We start from the raw sequence: 18,807 nt of genomic DNA on the forward strand, positions 1-18,807 counted from the left end.
ATTCATTGTGATAGTATTGCTATTATTGGTAGAGTACAAATTGTTATTATAACAGTAAATCCAGATCCATAAGAACAAAATGCAATACTGTGAGATTTTATTTGATTGTTGGTGTTATTAATGTGGATTGTGTTAAATCTTGTGATAATCTTACATATCCACTAATCAAGGCCTTGACAAGAGAAAGAGTCTGGAGTAATACATTGAGTGGAATGATATTAAAATCCATAAATTCATGAGCCATGCATGAGGATACCCAACCTGAAGACCAGAGATCCTAGAGATCCTAAGAACTTTAACGGGAAAAATGAATCAAATGATGGTCTTAATAAATGCACTATTTATTTTATTTCTCATTCCTATGATATGAGTGCATTTATCCTGTAATATTTTGGAAGATAAGTTTTTAAAAAAACTCTTAATGAAATTCTATAGCTCTTATGAGTAGAGTGTTAGAATTACAAGAGCACATTTGACACATTTCTCCTATGTGAGTGTGAGAATGAGACCGCTCTATATGAGAATTGGGTATGTTTTCAAATACACTCATTTAACGGGATTAACATAAGGTCGTAATGTGTTGGCTAATAAAGTTCATGCCAACCCCTAAGTTATCATGTGTAGTAATAATTCTTTATTTCCTTTAAGCAGTTATAGTTCAAGTTTGAGACAACTACTGGCTCTGGAGTAAAAGTTGTTACTTCATTAAGTGAGGGTTCAATGCAGAGCACACCTTCATGATACATAATAATCATTCTTTGTCTAGAAGTATCTCTTATTTATATTATTAAAAAATAGTGGGGGAATGTTAGTATTTTTTTAATAAATAGTATGTTGGTACGTTTCATTTTTATGGGATTAATTTTATGGTTGGAGCGGTATATGTTTTTTTTATTAACTTTACTAACGTTGGCTACCTCATTATCGTTGTTTTTAGAAAAAATCTTAGTATCAGCCACTATTTGGCAGTAGCCGGAGCACAACTTACAAGTCAACAGGGAATTATTTTTCCCTCATCTCTTAGTTCTGGAGACAACCCCATTTCAAATTCTTTTTAGTTCCTTTACCCCCCTCACATCGCCTAGCCCATCCTTTTCCCCACCCCCACCCCCACCCCAGCGTCACCCATCCTCTCCCCCACCTCCCGCATCGCACATCCTCTCCCCCATCGCCCACGTCAACCCTCCCTCTGCCCAGCACCTTCGTTGTCGTCTGCCCTCCCTCTGCCCATCCTTTGATTGAGCTATTTGAAAAGGCTTATTTATGCTGAAGAGATCTGCAGCCACGGGCTAAGGTATTTATTCATCTTCATCTTCATGAAATTGCTTTAAGCTGACTTACGAAGCTGATAGTGGGGCGGCGGTGAAACAGAGAATGTGGGTGGCAGTGTCGCTGGTTTAGTCCATTCAATCAGCTCGCGAGGAGTGGCAGCGTTGGGCAGACAAAGTTGCGTTGCGAGGTGGTGCTGAACAAAGAGATGCCGTCACTAGGTGGCGCTAGGAAGAGGAAGGCCACGGGTTCCTGGCGAGGGATTGAGTTCCAGTTTCGGGGGAGGACATGGGTAGGGAAAATTCGAATGGGAATATGGGATGCAAAACGAAAATACAAAATGTGCGTGTTGAAAAAATATATATATACATGTAAGGTGTGCTACAAATCAGTCGTGAACAGTGGTTGATCTGTAAAAAAAACTCTTGTTTTTAAATGTCCAACCAGCCAGACGTTTTAATTCCTTCCGCTTTCTTTGTCTTGAATTTGGAGCAAGGCTTATATTTTTAGAATTCAAGAGTCATAACCAAAAATACAAAGCTTTCAATGTTTAGGATTTGGAAACTGTACGAGTTGTTTTACATCCATGTAGGAAGCTTGATGTTCAGTTAAAGAAAAAATAAAATCCTTTCCAAAAAAGCCTCAACTGAATAATAGCTTATAGTTTTTGCTTAATTTTTGTACGTACAAGAGAGAAAAGAAAAGAAAAGAAGCGTGTATGTTCTTGAGAATTTTCAGAGAAAATAGAGGTGTTCTTTGAGTAGAGTTTTGCGCTCAACTACTTGTGCAGAATAGGTTTGAGCCATACAATTATCAGTTGGACTGTTGTATCATGGAGGAAACAAGTCAAGAGAATGTCTGTTGCATTGGTTCATTTGAAACTTTATATATCGCAAATGGCTTGAATCTCTTTAAAGAAAGTGAAATTTCCGTACCTCAGTCTAAACTGGTTTCTTTTAAATGTTTAATTTCATTGTAATTTTTATTACATTATTGTGTATTTAACAAATAGTAGATGCTATATTTCTAGTTTTTTTTTTTATTATTTTATTATTATTGGTTTGAGGAATCTCATATTTTTATCACTATCAGTGTCCTAGATATTAAGTAGAGTTTTTTGGCTTAGAATTAGAATATAACATCTTGCATTATTTCCGAATTGGAGTCTACGGATGATATGATATTGATAACTTAATGTTCTATGCAAGAGTTTGGTCTTTAGATTGTTTATTAGTTTATTAGTTTTAGTGTTTTGTTGCACCATGTCATTAAATCGTTGCATTATTAATTATTATTAATTATTATGATTATTTTAAAAGGATTTATTGAAAATTTAAGATCAAAACTCTTGCTCACTTATTTTTTTTATAGGTAATTGAAATTACTAAAAAATGTCCCTATATTATAACGCAGCGAAAATATCGATCAATTCTCTCAACAAATTGGTTAGTCATTAATCATGTAATTATTTAATAATTAAGCAATAACGTAAATTAAATAAATTGTATAACACCAAGATTGGTACCGAATGAAAATCCTTTAAAGAACTGTTTAAAGCTAAAATCCTACCGGACAGCCAAACCCAGAAAAGTAAATATATTATTTGAAAATCAATTATAAGTAAAGCTCAATTACAAAATTTTTGTCAATTGACACTCTTACTTGACTAGACAAATGACTCATTTATCTCTACCGTACTAGTAGCCACAACCTCTTACGATCTTCAAACATTGGTTTTTCTCTTAGAACTCCAGTAGTTGAATCATGATCACTTCATTTCAATCTAAAATCAACTATCATATTCTTTGAGAGAAACAATATAAAAATTCTCCAAGAAATTTTCTCACCAAAATATGCACTGTAAAGTGTTCTAAAAAATATCCATAATTGAATCTCTACAGATCCTAACCAATAGGATCCCTTAAATAAACAATCTGAAAATCAATTTGAATTGCAGTAGGATTCTGCTGACGGAACAAATCTTAAAGGAGTTTGATCTGCAGTAGGACCCTGCTAACTGCTGCGAAAAACTCTGCTGAGATGTCTGTTGACACGTGGCGCTATGTCTTCTTAGTAGATGTAATTTTCATTCAAATTCTTTACAGGATAATTCCAGACTCCTTATAATTCGGATATATACAATCTTTACTTATCTACAACATTATCTAACAACCTCTAGATAAAATCAAAATAACTCTAGATAAAGTCAAAGTGTTTTACATTCATCCAAATTATAAAACCGAAGATAAGATAAACTCTATCATTTTATTCACTAGTCATATCCAAACTTATCAACTTAGTCACCTAGTCTTAACCAAACTTTTACATCTACAATCTCCCAATTTGGCGAATTGGTGACAAAACCAACTTGATGAATGTCTTGCATCTACAATCTCTCTCTTTGGTGGATTGGTGACAAAATCAATATGATGAATGTAATATAAACCTGTCAAAAGCACAAACAACAGACCAAGAAACCGAATAGAAATTTCAAGCAAATGACTAAGAATAAAAAAAAAAACACTAGCATAGAACATTGACTAAGATTAGTCCTATCAAAATTCACAAGATGTAAAATCTAATTCAAAGTCTAACCATGTTCAAGTCTAACATCAAAATTATATCCAGAATTAGAATAAACCAGAATTTAGTTCTCGCTGTCAATATTAAATTGTCTTAAACAAAATAACAAAAATTCATTCAACTCCTTCTCAGCAACACACTTAATTCAAATCTCCATAAATTTCACAATACTAAAAAAATCAATTTACACCTCTAATATCTCACCCTTTTTGTCACTAATTTGACAAATCTTAAACCACATCATCATCATAAATAGATCAATGTTGAATACTGTGTGTGAATATGATAATAAAATTCCTAAGAAGACCCTCCTACAAATATGAAGAACCTCAACTCTATAATGCAATGAGAGTAAAATGATGAATAAACACGAATGCATATAAAGAAATTAACAAATGCATGAGAAAATTTGGTTGAGACAAAAAACAAACACTTAGTGGGCATAGCATGAAAACCTATGTGTATAAAGTATTAACCACCAAAAATCATTCCTCAGTACATTAACAATTTAGACCCACTTCACAAAATACACTTATTCATATCTCTAACATCAGAAACCTCAAATCTCAAGTCACAAATCAAATCAAACACCACAACTTTGCAAATGAGTGTGCACCGAACACTAGAACTAGAGAAGGGGAGAAGCTAATCGAAGAGATCACTTCCCTTGACTGAGAGTCGTATAAAGAATGAGGTCTCCTCGATTTTGAACACATAATCAAATCGAAATCATGAGAGACGTATAATGCAGTGTTCGGCTAGAGAATAAATAATGAAGAGTCGTGAGTGAGAATATCGGGGGGTGGGTGCCAATCATGGGAACTAAGTGACCTAAGTCACATAAAGACTTAATGTGCCACGCACAAGCCTCTATCTCAATGTCCTACTATGACTTAAACTTTCAGACCAAATAAAACATACCTTCCAAACTTGTGCACCAAAAAAAAAAAAATAGACCAAACAACCCAACAAAACAAAGAATATAAAAATAAAAGATTAAAATTGATTGACCCAACAAAATTTTGAAAATTATTTTTCCTTTTAAAAAAAAAATAATAAATTGAGTCAATGTACATGCCTGAGTGCATCACAAGTCTAGGCATAGTATCACCGACATAGCCAAAAATAAAATATACTCTCTTATTTGCAACAATCATAATAGTTGTTCACACCTCATAAGTTTATCAATATCAAAGTTCATGTGAGTGTGCGAATGAGAATACTTGCTTCAATGACTCATATATATGAATTTTTCATTTTTTTCTCTCCCTTTTTTTTCCATAGATACTCCCAAGAGATTGTCTCTCACCTTAAAAGTCAAACTTTATACTAGAGCCTAGATACTTGAAAGAGTATCTCCCCTGAACACAAGTTTGCACAACCCTTGATATATTCGTTTTTATTGCTTATCTTTTTCCGTAATGATTAGAGCAACGACTTTTCCTATAAGGACTTAAGAGACAGATCCGTGTAGGGTGATTTCTTTTTCTGCAGTGAATAAATACCAACTTTTTCTATATGGATCAAACATTTATGTCCGACAAGGGAAAATCTCTTGCTTTTAATATTAGATTCAACTAGTATTAGTCAATTTAAGGCATAGACTCTCCATTTGATGAGCACCTCTTAAATAGTTATGGAACATAATAATAAAGATGTGAAAGTGAGTTCCTCACAGTGCATTATAATTTGACTTTGTCATGATGAATCATAAGGTTAACATACACAAAGTTGACTACATAAAATAGAGAGATGCTTCAGTTCAAGGAATTGACTATGTGAGGATCTGAATGCTCAAAACTTGGCACACACACGAAGCTTGCACCTTGCTCAACTACAAAACAACCTGAATTGGGAGACAAATAAAAAAAATAGAAGACAAATCAACCAATCCAAACGAAAAGAGAAGAAATAGAAGACCACTCGACTAAACCCAAAAAAATGCAAACAAATAAAATAATGTGAAATGTATGTCATAAACTAATGATATGCAAGGAATACAAGAACATGCAAGTGGTCCTATCAATTTATGTCACACACACGTTCATATAAAGACTTTAGGAAGGCTCTCATACGAACTTTCCAATAAGCATAGTTTTGCTCATCAAAGTGTGGCGGGACATATAACGATGACGACATGATCTACAAGGAGACACAGATTACACTTGAATGAGTGAACTACACTCTGATGCCAATTGAAATTACTCAAATGTTCCTATATTGTAATGCAGCGAAAATTTCTACCAATTCACTCAACAAATTAGTTAGTTGTTAATCATGTAATTATTTAACAATTAAGCAATAACGTAAAGTAAATAAATTATATAATACCAAGATTGGTATCAAAGGAAAACACTTTAAAGAATTCTTTAAAAATAAAATTGTATGAGGCAACCAAATATAGAAAAATTAGTTTTATTATTTGAAAATTAATTACAAGTAAAGCTCACTTACAAAATCTTTGTCAATTGACACTCTTACTTGATAGATAAATGATCCATTTGTCTCTACCGTAGTAGCAGCCATAACCTCTTACGATCTTCAAACATTAGTTTTTCTCCTAGAACTCCAGTGGTTGAATCACGATCACTTCATCTCAATTTTGAATCAACTATCATACTCTTTGAGAGAAAAATATGAAAATTTTTCAAGAAATTTTCTCACCAAAATATGCACTATAAAAGTGTTCTAAAAAATATCCATAACTGAATCTCTACAGATCCTAACCAATAGGGTCCCTTAAATAAACAATCTGAAAATCAATTTGAATTGCAGTAGGATTCTGCTGACGGAACAAATCTAATAGGAGTTTGATCTGCAGTAGGACTCTGCTGACAGAAGGACTCTGCTGCGAAAAACTCTACTGACGCGTCTGTTGACACCTGGCACTAAGTCTTCTCAGCAGATGTAGTTTCTATTCAAATTCTTCACAAGATAATTCCAGACTCCTTATAATTCGGATATATACACTTTTGACTTATTTACAATATTATCTAACAATTTCTAGATTAAATGAAAATAGCCATAGATAAAGTCAAAGTGTTTTATATTCATCCAAATTACAAAACCAAAGATAAGATAAACTCTATCATCTTATTCACTAGTGATATCCAAACTTATCAACTTAGCCACCTAATTCTAATCAAACTTTTATATCTACAATAATAATAGAATTTATTCCAAGTAAATAGGTATAACTCAAGTACACAAGATACATACAATGAAGTACACCTAGATACAAGCTATAACAAAATAGAACTAAGGCAAAACATAGTTCTATTTTAACCATAGTTATATACTATACTGCCCAACAATATATAAAAAACAAACTGTTTAGATTTCAAGTTTGATATAATACTAATGTTTTGTCTTTTCTTTTGTGATGGTTTATTTCTTAATGTTAATTGACTTTATTGTATGCTAGTTTACTTGTTATTGTATTATTTTTTATAAATAGATTTTGACAGCAAAAGTTAGCTTGGCAATAGCAATCTTTCTTGGCAAATAATTTTCTATTAATGACAATTGTTTTGGTCTCTATAATGTTCATGTTCGCAACAATGTTAATTGTTTAATATTAGTGACGACCAAATATTTCATCACAATTGCGATAGTTTTTGTGACAATTTTGGTTTGATGAAAATTTTTTGGGATTAAATATGAGACCCTTCTTATGACAAAAGTGTTGTCGCTAAATGTGATATCTTTTGTAGCGGTGTGCTTTTGTTATAATTAACAACTTTTAACAACGAGATATTTCTTACAAGTATACGGTAAGTTTTTGTCTCTAGAAAGGACGAAAATTCAATTTATAGCAACAAACCTTTTTTTTTCCTCACTAAAATCTTTATTTCTTGCAGTGAGAACAGAGTTCAAGAGATAACTATTTGCCTTCTGCAAAACATTCCTTTGTCTTCCAAAAAGAGAGGATCGACCCATGATATTGCAAATTTGCAACACCCAAAGTAGCTCTCATATTTGAAAGCTCATCCTCTACACTCTTCTCTCTGCGAAAAAAAATAAAATTCTTTCTCCCCTTTATCCATCTTAAGCAGCTGATTAGAGTCTTATGTTCCCAATTTGGGCTTTACTTTTTTACAGCCATGCATCTCATCCTTCCCTTTTATGTTTTTCTCTTCATTCTCATTTTTTTCTCCTCGATGGGCCTCAAGCCCATTGGCCATTGCTATAATCTGTCCACTTTGTTCCTTCGTTTAAGTGGATAACTAGAGCGTAAGGCTTAACAATTGTAATGCAACATTACTTGCTGTAGAAGGAACAAAAACCGTGACCTAATGTTGAATTAATTATTGAATTAATCAAAATAATGATATAATATTATTTTTTTAATAATAATATTTTTAATTTATTTTTTTATATTTTACAATTATATTAACTATATGTTAATTAATAATTTAATTTGATATTTAAATTATTATTTCTCAACTTAAATATATTGTGATTCAAAATTGAGAAACAATAATTTAAGTAAATAAAATAATAGTTATAGAGTGTGAATAATGAGTCTTCAAAATTTGAAGATGAATTGGAATGTATTGTAGTTCAAAATTTCAGATTTTAGTATTTGGTGAATCCAATGCAGTGATTTTAAACATAAATTCATCAAATTTTAAAAATTGAACTCATTTGATGAGTCTGATACCAATACTCTAATAATCTCTTTCGCTGGGAGCAAGCAAGCGTTCATCTTCTCTCATTTATTTACACAAAGGAAAATATTAAATATATTTTTTAAAAAAATTTACTTTTCTATATATTAATTATTAATTTGTTAAAAATTATAAAATTTAAAATTTAAAATAAAATTAATAAAATAAATCTTATAAATAAAATTATAAATATATATAAGACTGTTCTTATACAAATGCTAACTCGGATATGGCATGGCCCACAAAATACTGAAAAAATGTGGGTCTAAAAATATTGGTAGACACTGAGCATCTTAAATTTAATGCACTGGGGTTGGTAGACACTGCTCCATCCACCGTTGGTTTGGTTGAGGTTCCCACCGTCCATTTCCCGACCTCTGGACAGCGACACAGGCTCTGAGCTGGCACTGCCCAGGGCGATGGGGACAGTCACAGACAGGCAGGCACCGACGCAGTTGCATTGCGCGTCCCAGATTTACTTTTCTTACAAAATTTATTGTTATTATTATTTTTATTCTAGAATGATTGGATATCACTCCTCGCTGCTGCAATATCGGTTTCGCTTCCGTGTGACATCTTTTTTTTTCTTAATTTATTTTTTTTGACAACGATAGATTGACAGCTACTTTACAATTTAACTATAACTTTTTTGTAAAAAATTAAATTTTTGATTAATAATATCCACGTAATACATTTCATATATATTTCACAATAAATATAATAAAATAAGAATATTTTATAAAATAATATTAATTTTATAAGATATTTATATAAAAATATCTCTTATTTTTAAATATTATTATATAAAATATTATAAAAAATAATGTATGTTTATTATTTTTCTAAATCTTTTTATACTTTAATTCAAAATTACCATCAAATCAATAACTGATATCATCCAAAAAATACTCACTTTTTAATTTTAAATCTTAAACTTTTTATCTAATTATTATTTAATTATTATAATTTTTTTAAATTTTTAAATAAAATATAAAATAATAATAATAATATATTTTAATAATATTTTAACTTTATAAAATTTTTATCTAATTTTTTTCTGTTTTATTATTATTTATAAATTTTTTATCTCATGTCAATATTTAAACGTGGCGTCAGAGACAAGACCGACCTATTCCAATTGGTTCCACTACATTATTAGCTCAGCCCTTTTTTTTTTTCAACGGCTTCATTTTTTTTCTGTCGTTCTTTCTTTCTGTTTTCTTTTTCCATTAAATCGTGAAATGTACTAATCCTGAAATAATGATTTGGAATTTAAAATTCACGAGTAATTTAAATCTTGAAAAGAATTATATGCTTTTCGTTTACATCTTTCAATTGCAAAAGCTTGTCAAATCACATATTTTTAGTGTGAGGGATATGATTTACGCACGGGTTTGTGGACCCTCACATAAACAGTATATTAACCGTTCTCGTTAGAGGTTTGTATACGGAAAAAATTTTAATTTTATTTGCAGTCTTCAAGTAGAGATGATATGTGTAGATATATTATTAAATAAGAAAAAATATCATTTTAAGAGGGATAATTTTATAATTTTAAAAAATTTTAAAGTTAAAATAGCCTAGACTTACATTGCAGTCTCCATTTAGGAACTGTACCTAGCATTGCTCTTGTATACAGACCTTGTGTATCAATTAAATGTGTAATCCATCCAGTTTCGTCTGCTTTTGTATAATTTTTACAACTGAACTAATATATATCGGTTTTAGAAATTTTAAAAAGTGATACCTAAACGATTCATTACTTAAATTAAAATTTTTAATTTTTTAGATTTTGGTTCATTTTTTCAGTTTTATTAATTATTTATGTTAGTAATAATATGATATTTATATATACTAAAATATTAGTCTATTTATATTATAGTACAATTACATTATTTTATACTAATTAACACATATTAGTATAGTTTTGAATTTAACTATAATCTATATAACTTCTAGACTTTTTTATATGAGTATATATAATCAAATTTGTAAAAATATATTTATAAAAAGAATATATATTATAATTTATTATGTCAAAAATATATTTATCGTTGATATATATATTTATATATAATAAGCTTATATTAATAACTTAATATTAATATTTATGTTTGAGATTAAAATTTTATGTTATATTAATTTTATATTATAGAATTAAAATTTATATATTATATCAAATGTTATATTAAATATTAGAAGATTAATTTTATGTTATATCACATGTTATGTTATAAGATTAATAGACTTAAATAATAAGATCAGAATTTTATGTTATATTAATTAACAATTTATATATAATATAATATAAAAAATTATATATACTATAAAAATCATAAATATATATGTTGATATGGTATTTCGCACGCTCTTGAGCTAGGCCCCGACAACTCGGGTCTTCAAAGATGATTGGTGAGTCTCGATCGATGCTATGTATGAGCCGCAATAGACCGGTGCAGCTGCATGGTGTCGGTTCGTACATCCTTGACGCTGAAACAATATTTAAATGTAGAAAATAAAGAAATGAACGCACAAATTTTATGTAGTTCGACACTAGACCTATGTTCACAAGAGTTTGGGAGGGAAGATTTAACTATAATAAGCTTGTATACAGTCTTTCGTGACTTCTCATTTCTATTTGTACAATGGAAGTTGTAGAACTATTTACTAGAAAAAAAGTTCTCTCTGGAGCTCTCTGGATGAAGAAGAAGTTCACAAAATCGGAAGAAGCTGAAAGATCAGAAGAATCTCAAAGTCAGATCCCGAATCTATAGGTCCCCTCCCCCTTTATCACCTACCCCTACTTGCTTTAAGTGACTTCCTTCATTTTTCTTTCCTGACATCTTAAACCTTACTTTATGTCACTTCTCATATTTTCCTATGCTTACAACATCTTACACCTTACTTTATGTCACTTCTCATCTTTTTCTATGCTTATATTGCTTTTCCATGCGTCGTGACACTCCTTTCCTTAGTCCTTTCTTGTCCCCTCTCATTCACTCATACTTTATTTTCTAGTGAGTCCCCTCTCAATGGCTGAACCTATGACATTATAAGGGTCAGGAAAAAACTCCCTTACAATATATATATCAGTCCAGTTCAGTTTAAACATTTGGAAAATCGGTACCACACATGTTTAGGACTGATTTTGGTTCTTAAGAACTAGTACTGCATCAAACTGCTTTCTAGTCCAATTCAGTCGGATTTTTTTATTTTTGTTTTTACACCCCCTAGTATCAACCATTTTTTTAAGTGAATATAATTATAAGATAGTTAAAATAAAGAGAAACGATTATTTTTACAATCTTTTATATAATTATATTTTAAATTTAACATATTTTTATAAAACAATGTTAGTTTTATAAGTAATTTTACTAAAATGTCTTTTATTTAAAATATAATTGTGAAAAAAGTTGTATGTATATAATTTTTCTAAAATAATTGATGTCACATAGTCTCTAAATATGCTTGTAATGAGGGTGATTATTCACAGTCATAAAAAGAAGAGAAATGTTATGTATTAATTACTATTCATTCCCACATCTCATATTTATAACTTTTTTTTTTATAAGATGTAAGGATATTTTTTATAGGGTGTGAATGCATTTTTTATAAGTGTGGGGTGTGAGATAATGAATAGAGTTGATGAGAATAATTTTTCTAAAAATAAATGTAATTGGGATTAGCACTCTACACTCCTTGATAAATAAAATTTTAAAAATTTTGATAATAAATAATTTTTTAATTATTTAATATGACATTAGAGCAAGCTGATAGTAAGATGATATAAAAAGATGAGGAATAACATTTTATTTATGTTTTACTTGATGATTGGAATTGCCATGCAAATAAATGAACAAATCAAATAGATAAAAAAAAAAAAATCCTGTACATTAAAGTAAAAAAAATAAAATTATTGAGCTGCGTTGAACTCAGTGCTGGTTTTGGATAAACAAGGTGACTAGGCGGATTTTTATTCTCGATGTTTTCGTGAGACGAAGCAAGCGTGTAGGATTGGTAGTGAAACATTATTTTCTTCCATTTACAGCTCCACAGGCCGAGCCGCCGAACAACCCTGTGCCAGGATAATGGTAGGCTTAGGATACACAAAATTATCTTATTTTATTTAAATAATTTTACATAAATTATAAATACTTTTATTTTATTTTATCTTATAATTATACTTTTTTTAAATTTTCATATAAAATATAATAAATAATTCAATTTTTTTAAATTTTTAAATAAAAAAATATTAAAAAAATAATATTCTAATAATATTTTATTTAATTTTTAATAAAACATCTTATTTCATTTTATTTAAACTACCTAACTAAAAAACCTAATCATTAACCTAGCAATTTTTATAAATTATTTGATTATAAATTATTTGAAATTTTTATTTTTTATTTTTATTTTTTTAACATTTTTTATCATTAAAAAAATTAAAAATATATAATTTTATTAATAATCATTATCTTAATTATTAAATAAAAAAAATAGTAAATAAATTGTAGAATTTAGGAAGTTTATCATTATCCTGTGACAGTTGACACACGGGAAAACGGAGAATTTGAAAAGCTTGGTCCCGGCCATTCAGTCCTTTGGGAGAAAGATCTTAACGTATATCCATCAGTAAAATATTGTTTTTCCAGAACCAGCAGTCTCGCTTTCGTTCTTCTTCCTTCTCTGCCAATCAACAAACTTCTTCAAACGGCGGCGAAAATGGTCTGTGAATTTTCAGCGAACTGCATACCATCGTCTTCTTCAATGACTCAGACAGTGTCGGTGGGAGGGGCTGAACAAAAGGAGGGCAGCATATCATGCACCACTTTCAATATTCTGGCTCCCATCTACAAGCGACTTGATCAACAGGAGCAGGTCTGTTTTTCTACTACTGAAATCTGACTATTCTTCTCGTTATATAAGCTTCATTGGATCTCTCTCTTTTTGTTGGGGGTGGAGCAGAATCAATGTCTTCGGGAAAGCGACTTCAGGGCGTTCTGGATGGGCAGGAACAGGGCGATTTTGGATTGGTTGCTCTATGAATCGTCCTCCAATATTATATGTCTTCAGGTAACTCCCGCGCCCTTTTGCTCTTCTTTGCCTGATTTTGCTTACGAAACTGGCATGCCTTGTTCAACTTTGCTAATTTAGGACCCCTTTTTGTTTCGTGATTTTGTTTCATGGATAGGAGTTCTGGGTTGGAAATGAAGAAATTGTGCGTATGTACCAGGAGAGGCTCGGTGATGCGGGCTATGTTTCCTTCAAGCTTGCACGAACCAACAACCGTGGAGATGGTAATATACAACTTCTCCTTTAATGTCAATTTTCATATATTTCAACTTGTCCTGCACCATTCCAGTAGATGCGGCATGCGCTATCTAATTCTTTATTTTATTTTATTTTCGCTGAGGATGCGCTATCTAATTTGCTTTTATCCAAGTAGACTTGTCGGAGTTCTCGTGGATATCTTTTAGGGGAAAATGTTTAGTCGTCTAGTTCAGGTTTGATGATTAAGAAATTAGGTGCTGACAAAAAAATGTAGCATGTAGGCCTTTGATTTTCGCTTTCTATGCGTTAACAGAGTTCTCGTGGATTTGACAGCATATCTATCTCAAATTTTCGTAGCTGCCAGTTCTTGTTTAGACGACATCAGATTTCACTATGAGTGTGAGTGTAGTGTGTGTGTATGCACCCACCCACGCACAACACACACACACACACACACACAAATATATATATTTATATATATGTATATAGAGTACTGCTACATCCACAAAAGAATAATACAAAACAATCCCATCAATTAATGTGGTTTCATTTGATCTGTTAGATCTATTTTACAATAAAATGAATTTTATAATCTGACGAACGACATCAAACCATATCAGTTTGTGGAATTGCTTTTGTATAATTCTTTTGTGACGCGAGTATTTCCCTATATTATATCGTGTTTTTATCATATGACCTGCTCAGGAGCTAGTGTCTCATATATCAACATTACCAAGATTTTTAATTAGTTACATATGTTCAAACTTTCATTGTTATTACGACCTAACTGGTTAGTTGATAAGATTCTTTTTATGATGTAAATCAGCTTTTATAAACAATTTGTGTTGTTCTAGGGATTGAGATACTGTATTTGCTCCATGCAGGTTTGCTAACAGCCATACATAAGAACTACTTAAGTGTTCTTAGTTATCGAGAGTTGCTTTTCAATGACTTTGGAGACCGTGTTGCTCAGCTGTTCCATGTTCAGTCAGTTATCCCTTCTTTACAAAACCAAAAGGGTAACATTCCACAAGAAATCCTTATTGTGAACACCCACTTGCTATTTCCTCATGATTCAAGTCTCTCTCTAGTAAGATTGCGTCAGGTATGCATGTTTTTCTTAAGTTATTAACTAATCTGTTCCTGTGATCATGATTTATGTAAGTACACTAAACGTGGTTCACTAATCATGGTGTTTAATACTATATTTCTAATAGGTTTACAGAATACTGCAATTTGTGGAATCATATCAGAGAGAAAACAAGCTCAAATCAGTTCCCATCATACTATGTGGGCAAGTATCATTTTTTTTCTTTTTTTTTTCTCCGTTTGTTTTCACCCCTGAAATTTGATGTTCCATTGTTAAAAGTTCTCTTATATAACCTTTGAGATGGATATCTTTATAATGCAATCATTTGTGTTCTGCTTTATTCAGTGACTGGAATGGAAGCAAGCGTGGGCATGTTTACAAGTTCATTAGGTCACAGGGATACGTATCATCATATGATACTGCCCATAATTATACTGACAGTGATGCAGATGCTCACAAGGTTTGGTACCTTTACTTACAATTTTAGTTCTCTTGAATTTACTTGGCTGCCTAATGCCTTAATAAATTATGCTAAATGATAATATTTTTATGTTCTTTCTCATTGCATAGGGAAAAAAACAAGAAGACATTGTCAATTGATTATATCTTTTGAATCTCTCTCTCTCTCTCTCTCTCTCTCATCCTGCAGTGGGTTAGCCATCGCAATCATAGGGGGAACATCTGTGGCGTTGATTTCATTTGGCTTTGTAATCCTAACAAGTTGCTCAAACCATTAAGAACGAGTTGGGCTGAAGCAGTTTTTGGCATAATAAAGGTGCGTAATTTTATGATCAGTAGAAGTGAAACATACTAACTTTTTAGGATTAGAGCATTGGCATTGGTATCTGCATATGCAAATGCAAAGACATATTTGCATAATATGTCCCTTAATTTGACTTCATTGGATTATGCATCTCTATAATTTTACATAGCTATGAACAGTAGTTCAACATCTTTAGAGATGCACTATTCACTTATTATTAATTTTTTCTCTCCTCCCACTCTCTCTCTCACAACCCTTTCCTCTTCTCCCTCCTCCAACAACACAAGAGAACCTTCGCCTTCACCTTCACCTTCACCTTCATCTTCATTTCATTATTATAATATATTATATTTTTTTTATCATTTTATTATATTTTTAATATAATATATAAAAAAATTATATATATTTTTATTATATTTGAATTATTAATGCCAAATGTATGTAGTTGGTGCTAATTGCAAAATATATAAAAATAATAATTTTAGGAAAAAAATAAATAAAAATAAAATAAAAATATTTTTTTATTATTTGGCTCAAAGATCCATAATCCAATGTGGGAGTTTTTGTTGATATGCAAAATCAATCTCCAAAAGATGTGATTTTGCATATGCATATAGAAAAACCAATGCTAATGCTGGGGAAGAAATGTCCCTCTTGCCTCTTTCCTGCCACGAGAAATGAAAACTTGTAGTTTATGCTATGTAATTGTGAATAAGAACATTTGACTTCCCCCGCAGTGGTATTTGTATGATGACCTAATATTTAAATAAAGTAATTTCAGAGTGGGATCTGCCAAGCTCCGTTATGCAAAATATTAGTTAGCTCTAAAACTTCTAGAGTGTTGATTTCTTTGTAATGGTAATTATTCTACCTTGAGCTCATATTTCTATGTAATTACTTATATCCCTGCCTTCAGATGTGACGGGGAGCTTCTTTTTGAAAACATGATTCAATAATAGGTACGTGTATTACAGAACTTTCACAGCAGTCTTCCCTGTGCCATTCAACTACAAACTCCACCCAGCGCCCTCCATGCTCCTCACCACTCTTTTTCGCAGTCATAACCCTTTGCAAATCTGCTTGACGCTTCTAGGTTCTTGTCTTAAAGTTGTATTTAAGGCTTGTAGCATACCTATTGCAGTCTTGGTTAGCGATAAAAAAAAAAAAAGAATACTTACTGCGGTCTTGGTTGGATTGAACTGAGTTAGTGATGAAACTTAGAGAAGTAGGACCTATTACACAGCTTGTTCGTGGTTGTTTATTGTGATAGAATTGGCAATGGTAATGAAAACATACTAAGCATGGCATGCTACAAACAACCCAATATTTTTATCCCGACAATAGTCCAAGATGGTGACATTGGTGGCAATTGTGTCTGAGACATCTCAGCCTTCAAGTGCTTGGATGTAGTGACTCGGTAGTTTACCCTTTTTACTCTTTTGTCACTTAATATGTGATTAAACTTAGGGAATGAAACTGTAGGCCACCTTAGGTCTCATTCTGGAGATTGAGTTTAGAGACTTCGTATATCTTGGTCTGGCAAGTTTAGTTCTAGAGCTATCCACACCTGACTCTGAAATTTTCCTTGGTTTCCAGTACCTGCTCCGGAAAACATCATTGGCTGAAGGTGATGCATTTGCCTTTCTCAAGGGTGAGAACCATGGTGATTTTATTACCTATTCTGCATTCTGTGAGGCACTGCGCCAGGTACTTATTTTTGCTACTTCAGTATCAGAGATGTCAATTCCAGTGAAATATAGGTTCACCATAATGAGACCTCGTGCAGGTGAATTTAATTGGTCTTCCCTTCGGGCTTAGTTTCCAAGAGACAAAGGATCTGTGGGCCCAAGCAGACAGAAATGGAGATGGTATTGTTGATTATGAAGAATTCAAGGTATCTTTAACTGCTAAATTGTGGAATATGCCCTAAATTTCCATGCATTTAATTGCAGTATCCAAATACAATTAAGAAGATTGTCTTTCCAATTGATCATTCTCTGAAACGCAGATACAAGAATCTGCTTGTGAAATATGCCAAATCACATCATTACTGCAAGTTAGATACAGTAAATAAGAAAATTAGTGTATGTGGTTTTACATATTGTCAATGCCAGCTTGGAGTCTCTGGGCAAAGCTCGGGCATGTGTCTAGACTGTGGCATATTTTGAGTTTCCTTCTCTCTCTCTCTCTCTCTCTCACACACACACACACACACACTCAGGCTATTTATATGATGTTCATAGCCTTAGCATGTAACATGTTCATCTGTTAACTCCATGCTGCACACCCACATGCTCAGTGACTTTGCTTTAGAATAAAATGATAACATGTTACTTTGTAGCAGAAGATTTGGAATCCGACATGGTCAGAAGAACCAGAGGAGCATCTTGAGACAGATATAAAAAACCCTAAACAGGGTACTGATGAGAAAGCCTTCGGTTTCAAAGTGAAGAATGCGGTTTTCTTCCCCCGAGAAGTGGAGCAAGGAATGTGGCCTGAAAACTACTCTCTTTCTGATCATGCCTCACTCACTGTTGTCTTGTCACCTGCATGTCTGCCTTGTTCCCGAGTCCAATAATCATAAATAGGCACATCTGTAGAGAGAATACTAGCGAAACGAACAATCAAAGAACAATCAAATCATTGTAAATATTATATGTACAGCCCATTGAAATTCTTCTGTTGGCTGCTAACGTTCAAGATGATGAAATGCTTTGTAAAAAAGTTATGTGAGCAGTTTTTGTTTAAGCCAGTTTTTTGGGGCCAAGACAGAAAATACATAAATTTGTTTTATATTGTGAAACACTTTCACTGGAAAGTTGAAACAGCTAACTCAAGGGATTTTATGATGCAAGTATGACTTAATTTATATTCGTATCGTTTATGATCCTTTTGTCATGAATTGTTAATCCCATTTCATTACAGCATGGCAGGCTTATTGGTGGCAGTCGGTATTACGACTTCCAGCTCAGCATGAAAATCCTTAGAAGTTTCTAGTTTCATTTGTAACTAATTCAAGTCGGTTATCTTACTACCGTCTTACTGTTAATGTATGTGCAAGTGTTGCAATTAATTCAGTAATAATGCATGCATTCACTTTCTCTAGGTCTCGTTTAGTTATATAAATGAGATGATATTAAAGTTAAAAATTGAATAAAATA

At 31.8% G+C, this 18,807-nt stretch overlaps 1 protein-coding gene across 2 annotated transcripts; it reads left to right on the forward strand.

Moving 5' to 3' along the window:
• The first annotated feature begins 13,056 nt into the window (after positions 1-13,056).
• Positions 13,057-18,515, forward strand: LOC109005912 (uncharacterized calcium-binding protein At1g02270-like). 2 transcript variants are annotated; one of them, XM_018985117.2, is made up of 10 exons: positions 13,057-13,400; positions 13,488-13,595; positions 13,714-13,819; positions 14,678-14,898; positions 15,011-15,087; positions 15,229-15,343; positions 15,533-15,658; positions 17,243-17,353; positions 17,433-17,540; positions 17,991-18,515. In XM_018985117.2, the coding sequence occupies exons 1-10, from the start codon at positions 13,245-13,247 to the stop codon at positions 18,222-18,224; spliced, it is 1,362 nt and encodes a 453-aa protein (XP_018840662.1). In that variant the 5' UTR covers positions 13,057-13,244; the 3' UTR covers positions 18,225-18,515. The 2 variants fall into 2 exon arrangements, with proteins under 2 accessions (XP_018840662.1, XP_018840583.1); XM_018985038.2 differs by having other exon boundaries at positions 13,063-13,400; positions 17,988-18,515.
• The last annotated feature ends 292 nt before the right edge of the window (positions 18,516-18,807 follow it).

This window comes from Juglans regia, chromosome 7, assembly GCF_001411555.2.
Source record: "Juglans regia cultivar Chandler chromosome 7, Walnut 2.0, whole genome shotgun sequence".
In the NCBI taxonomy this organism is placed as follows: Eukaryota; Viridiplantae; Streptophyta; class Magnoliopsida; order Fagales; family Juglandaceae; genus Juglans; species Juglans regia.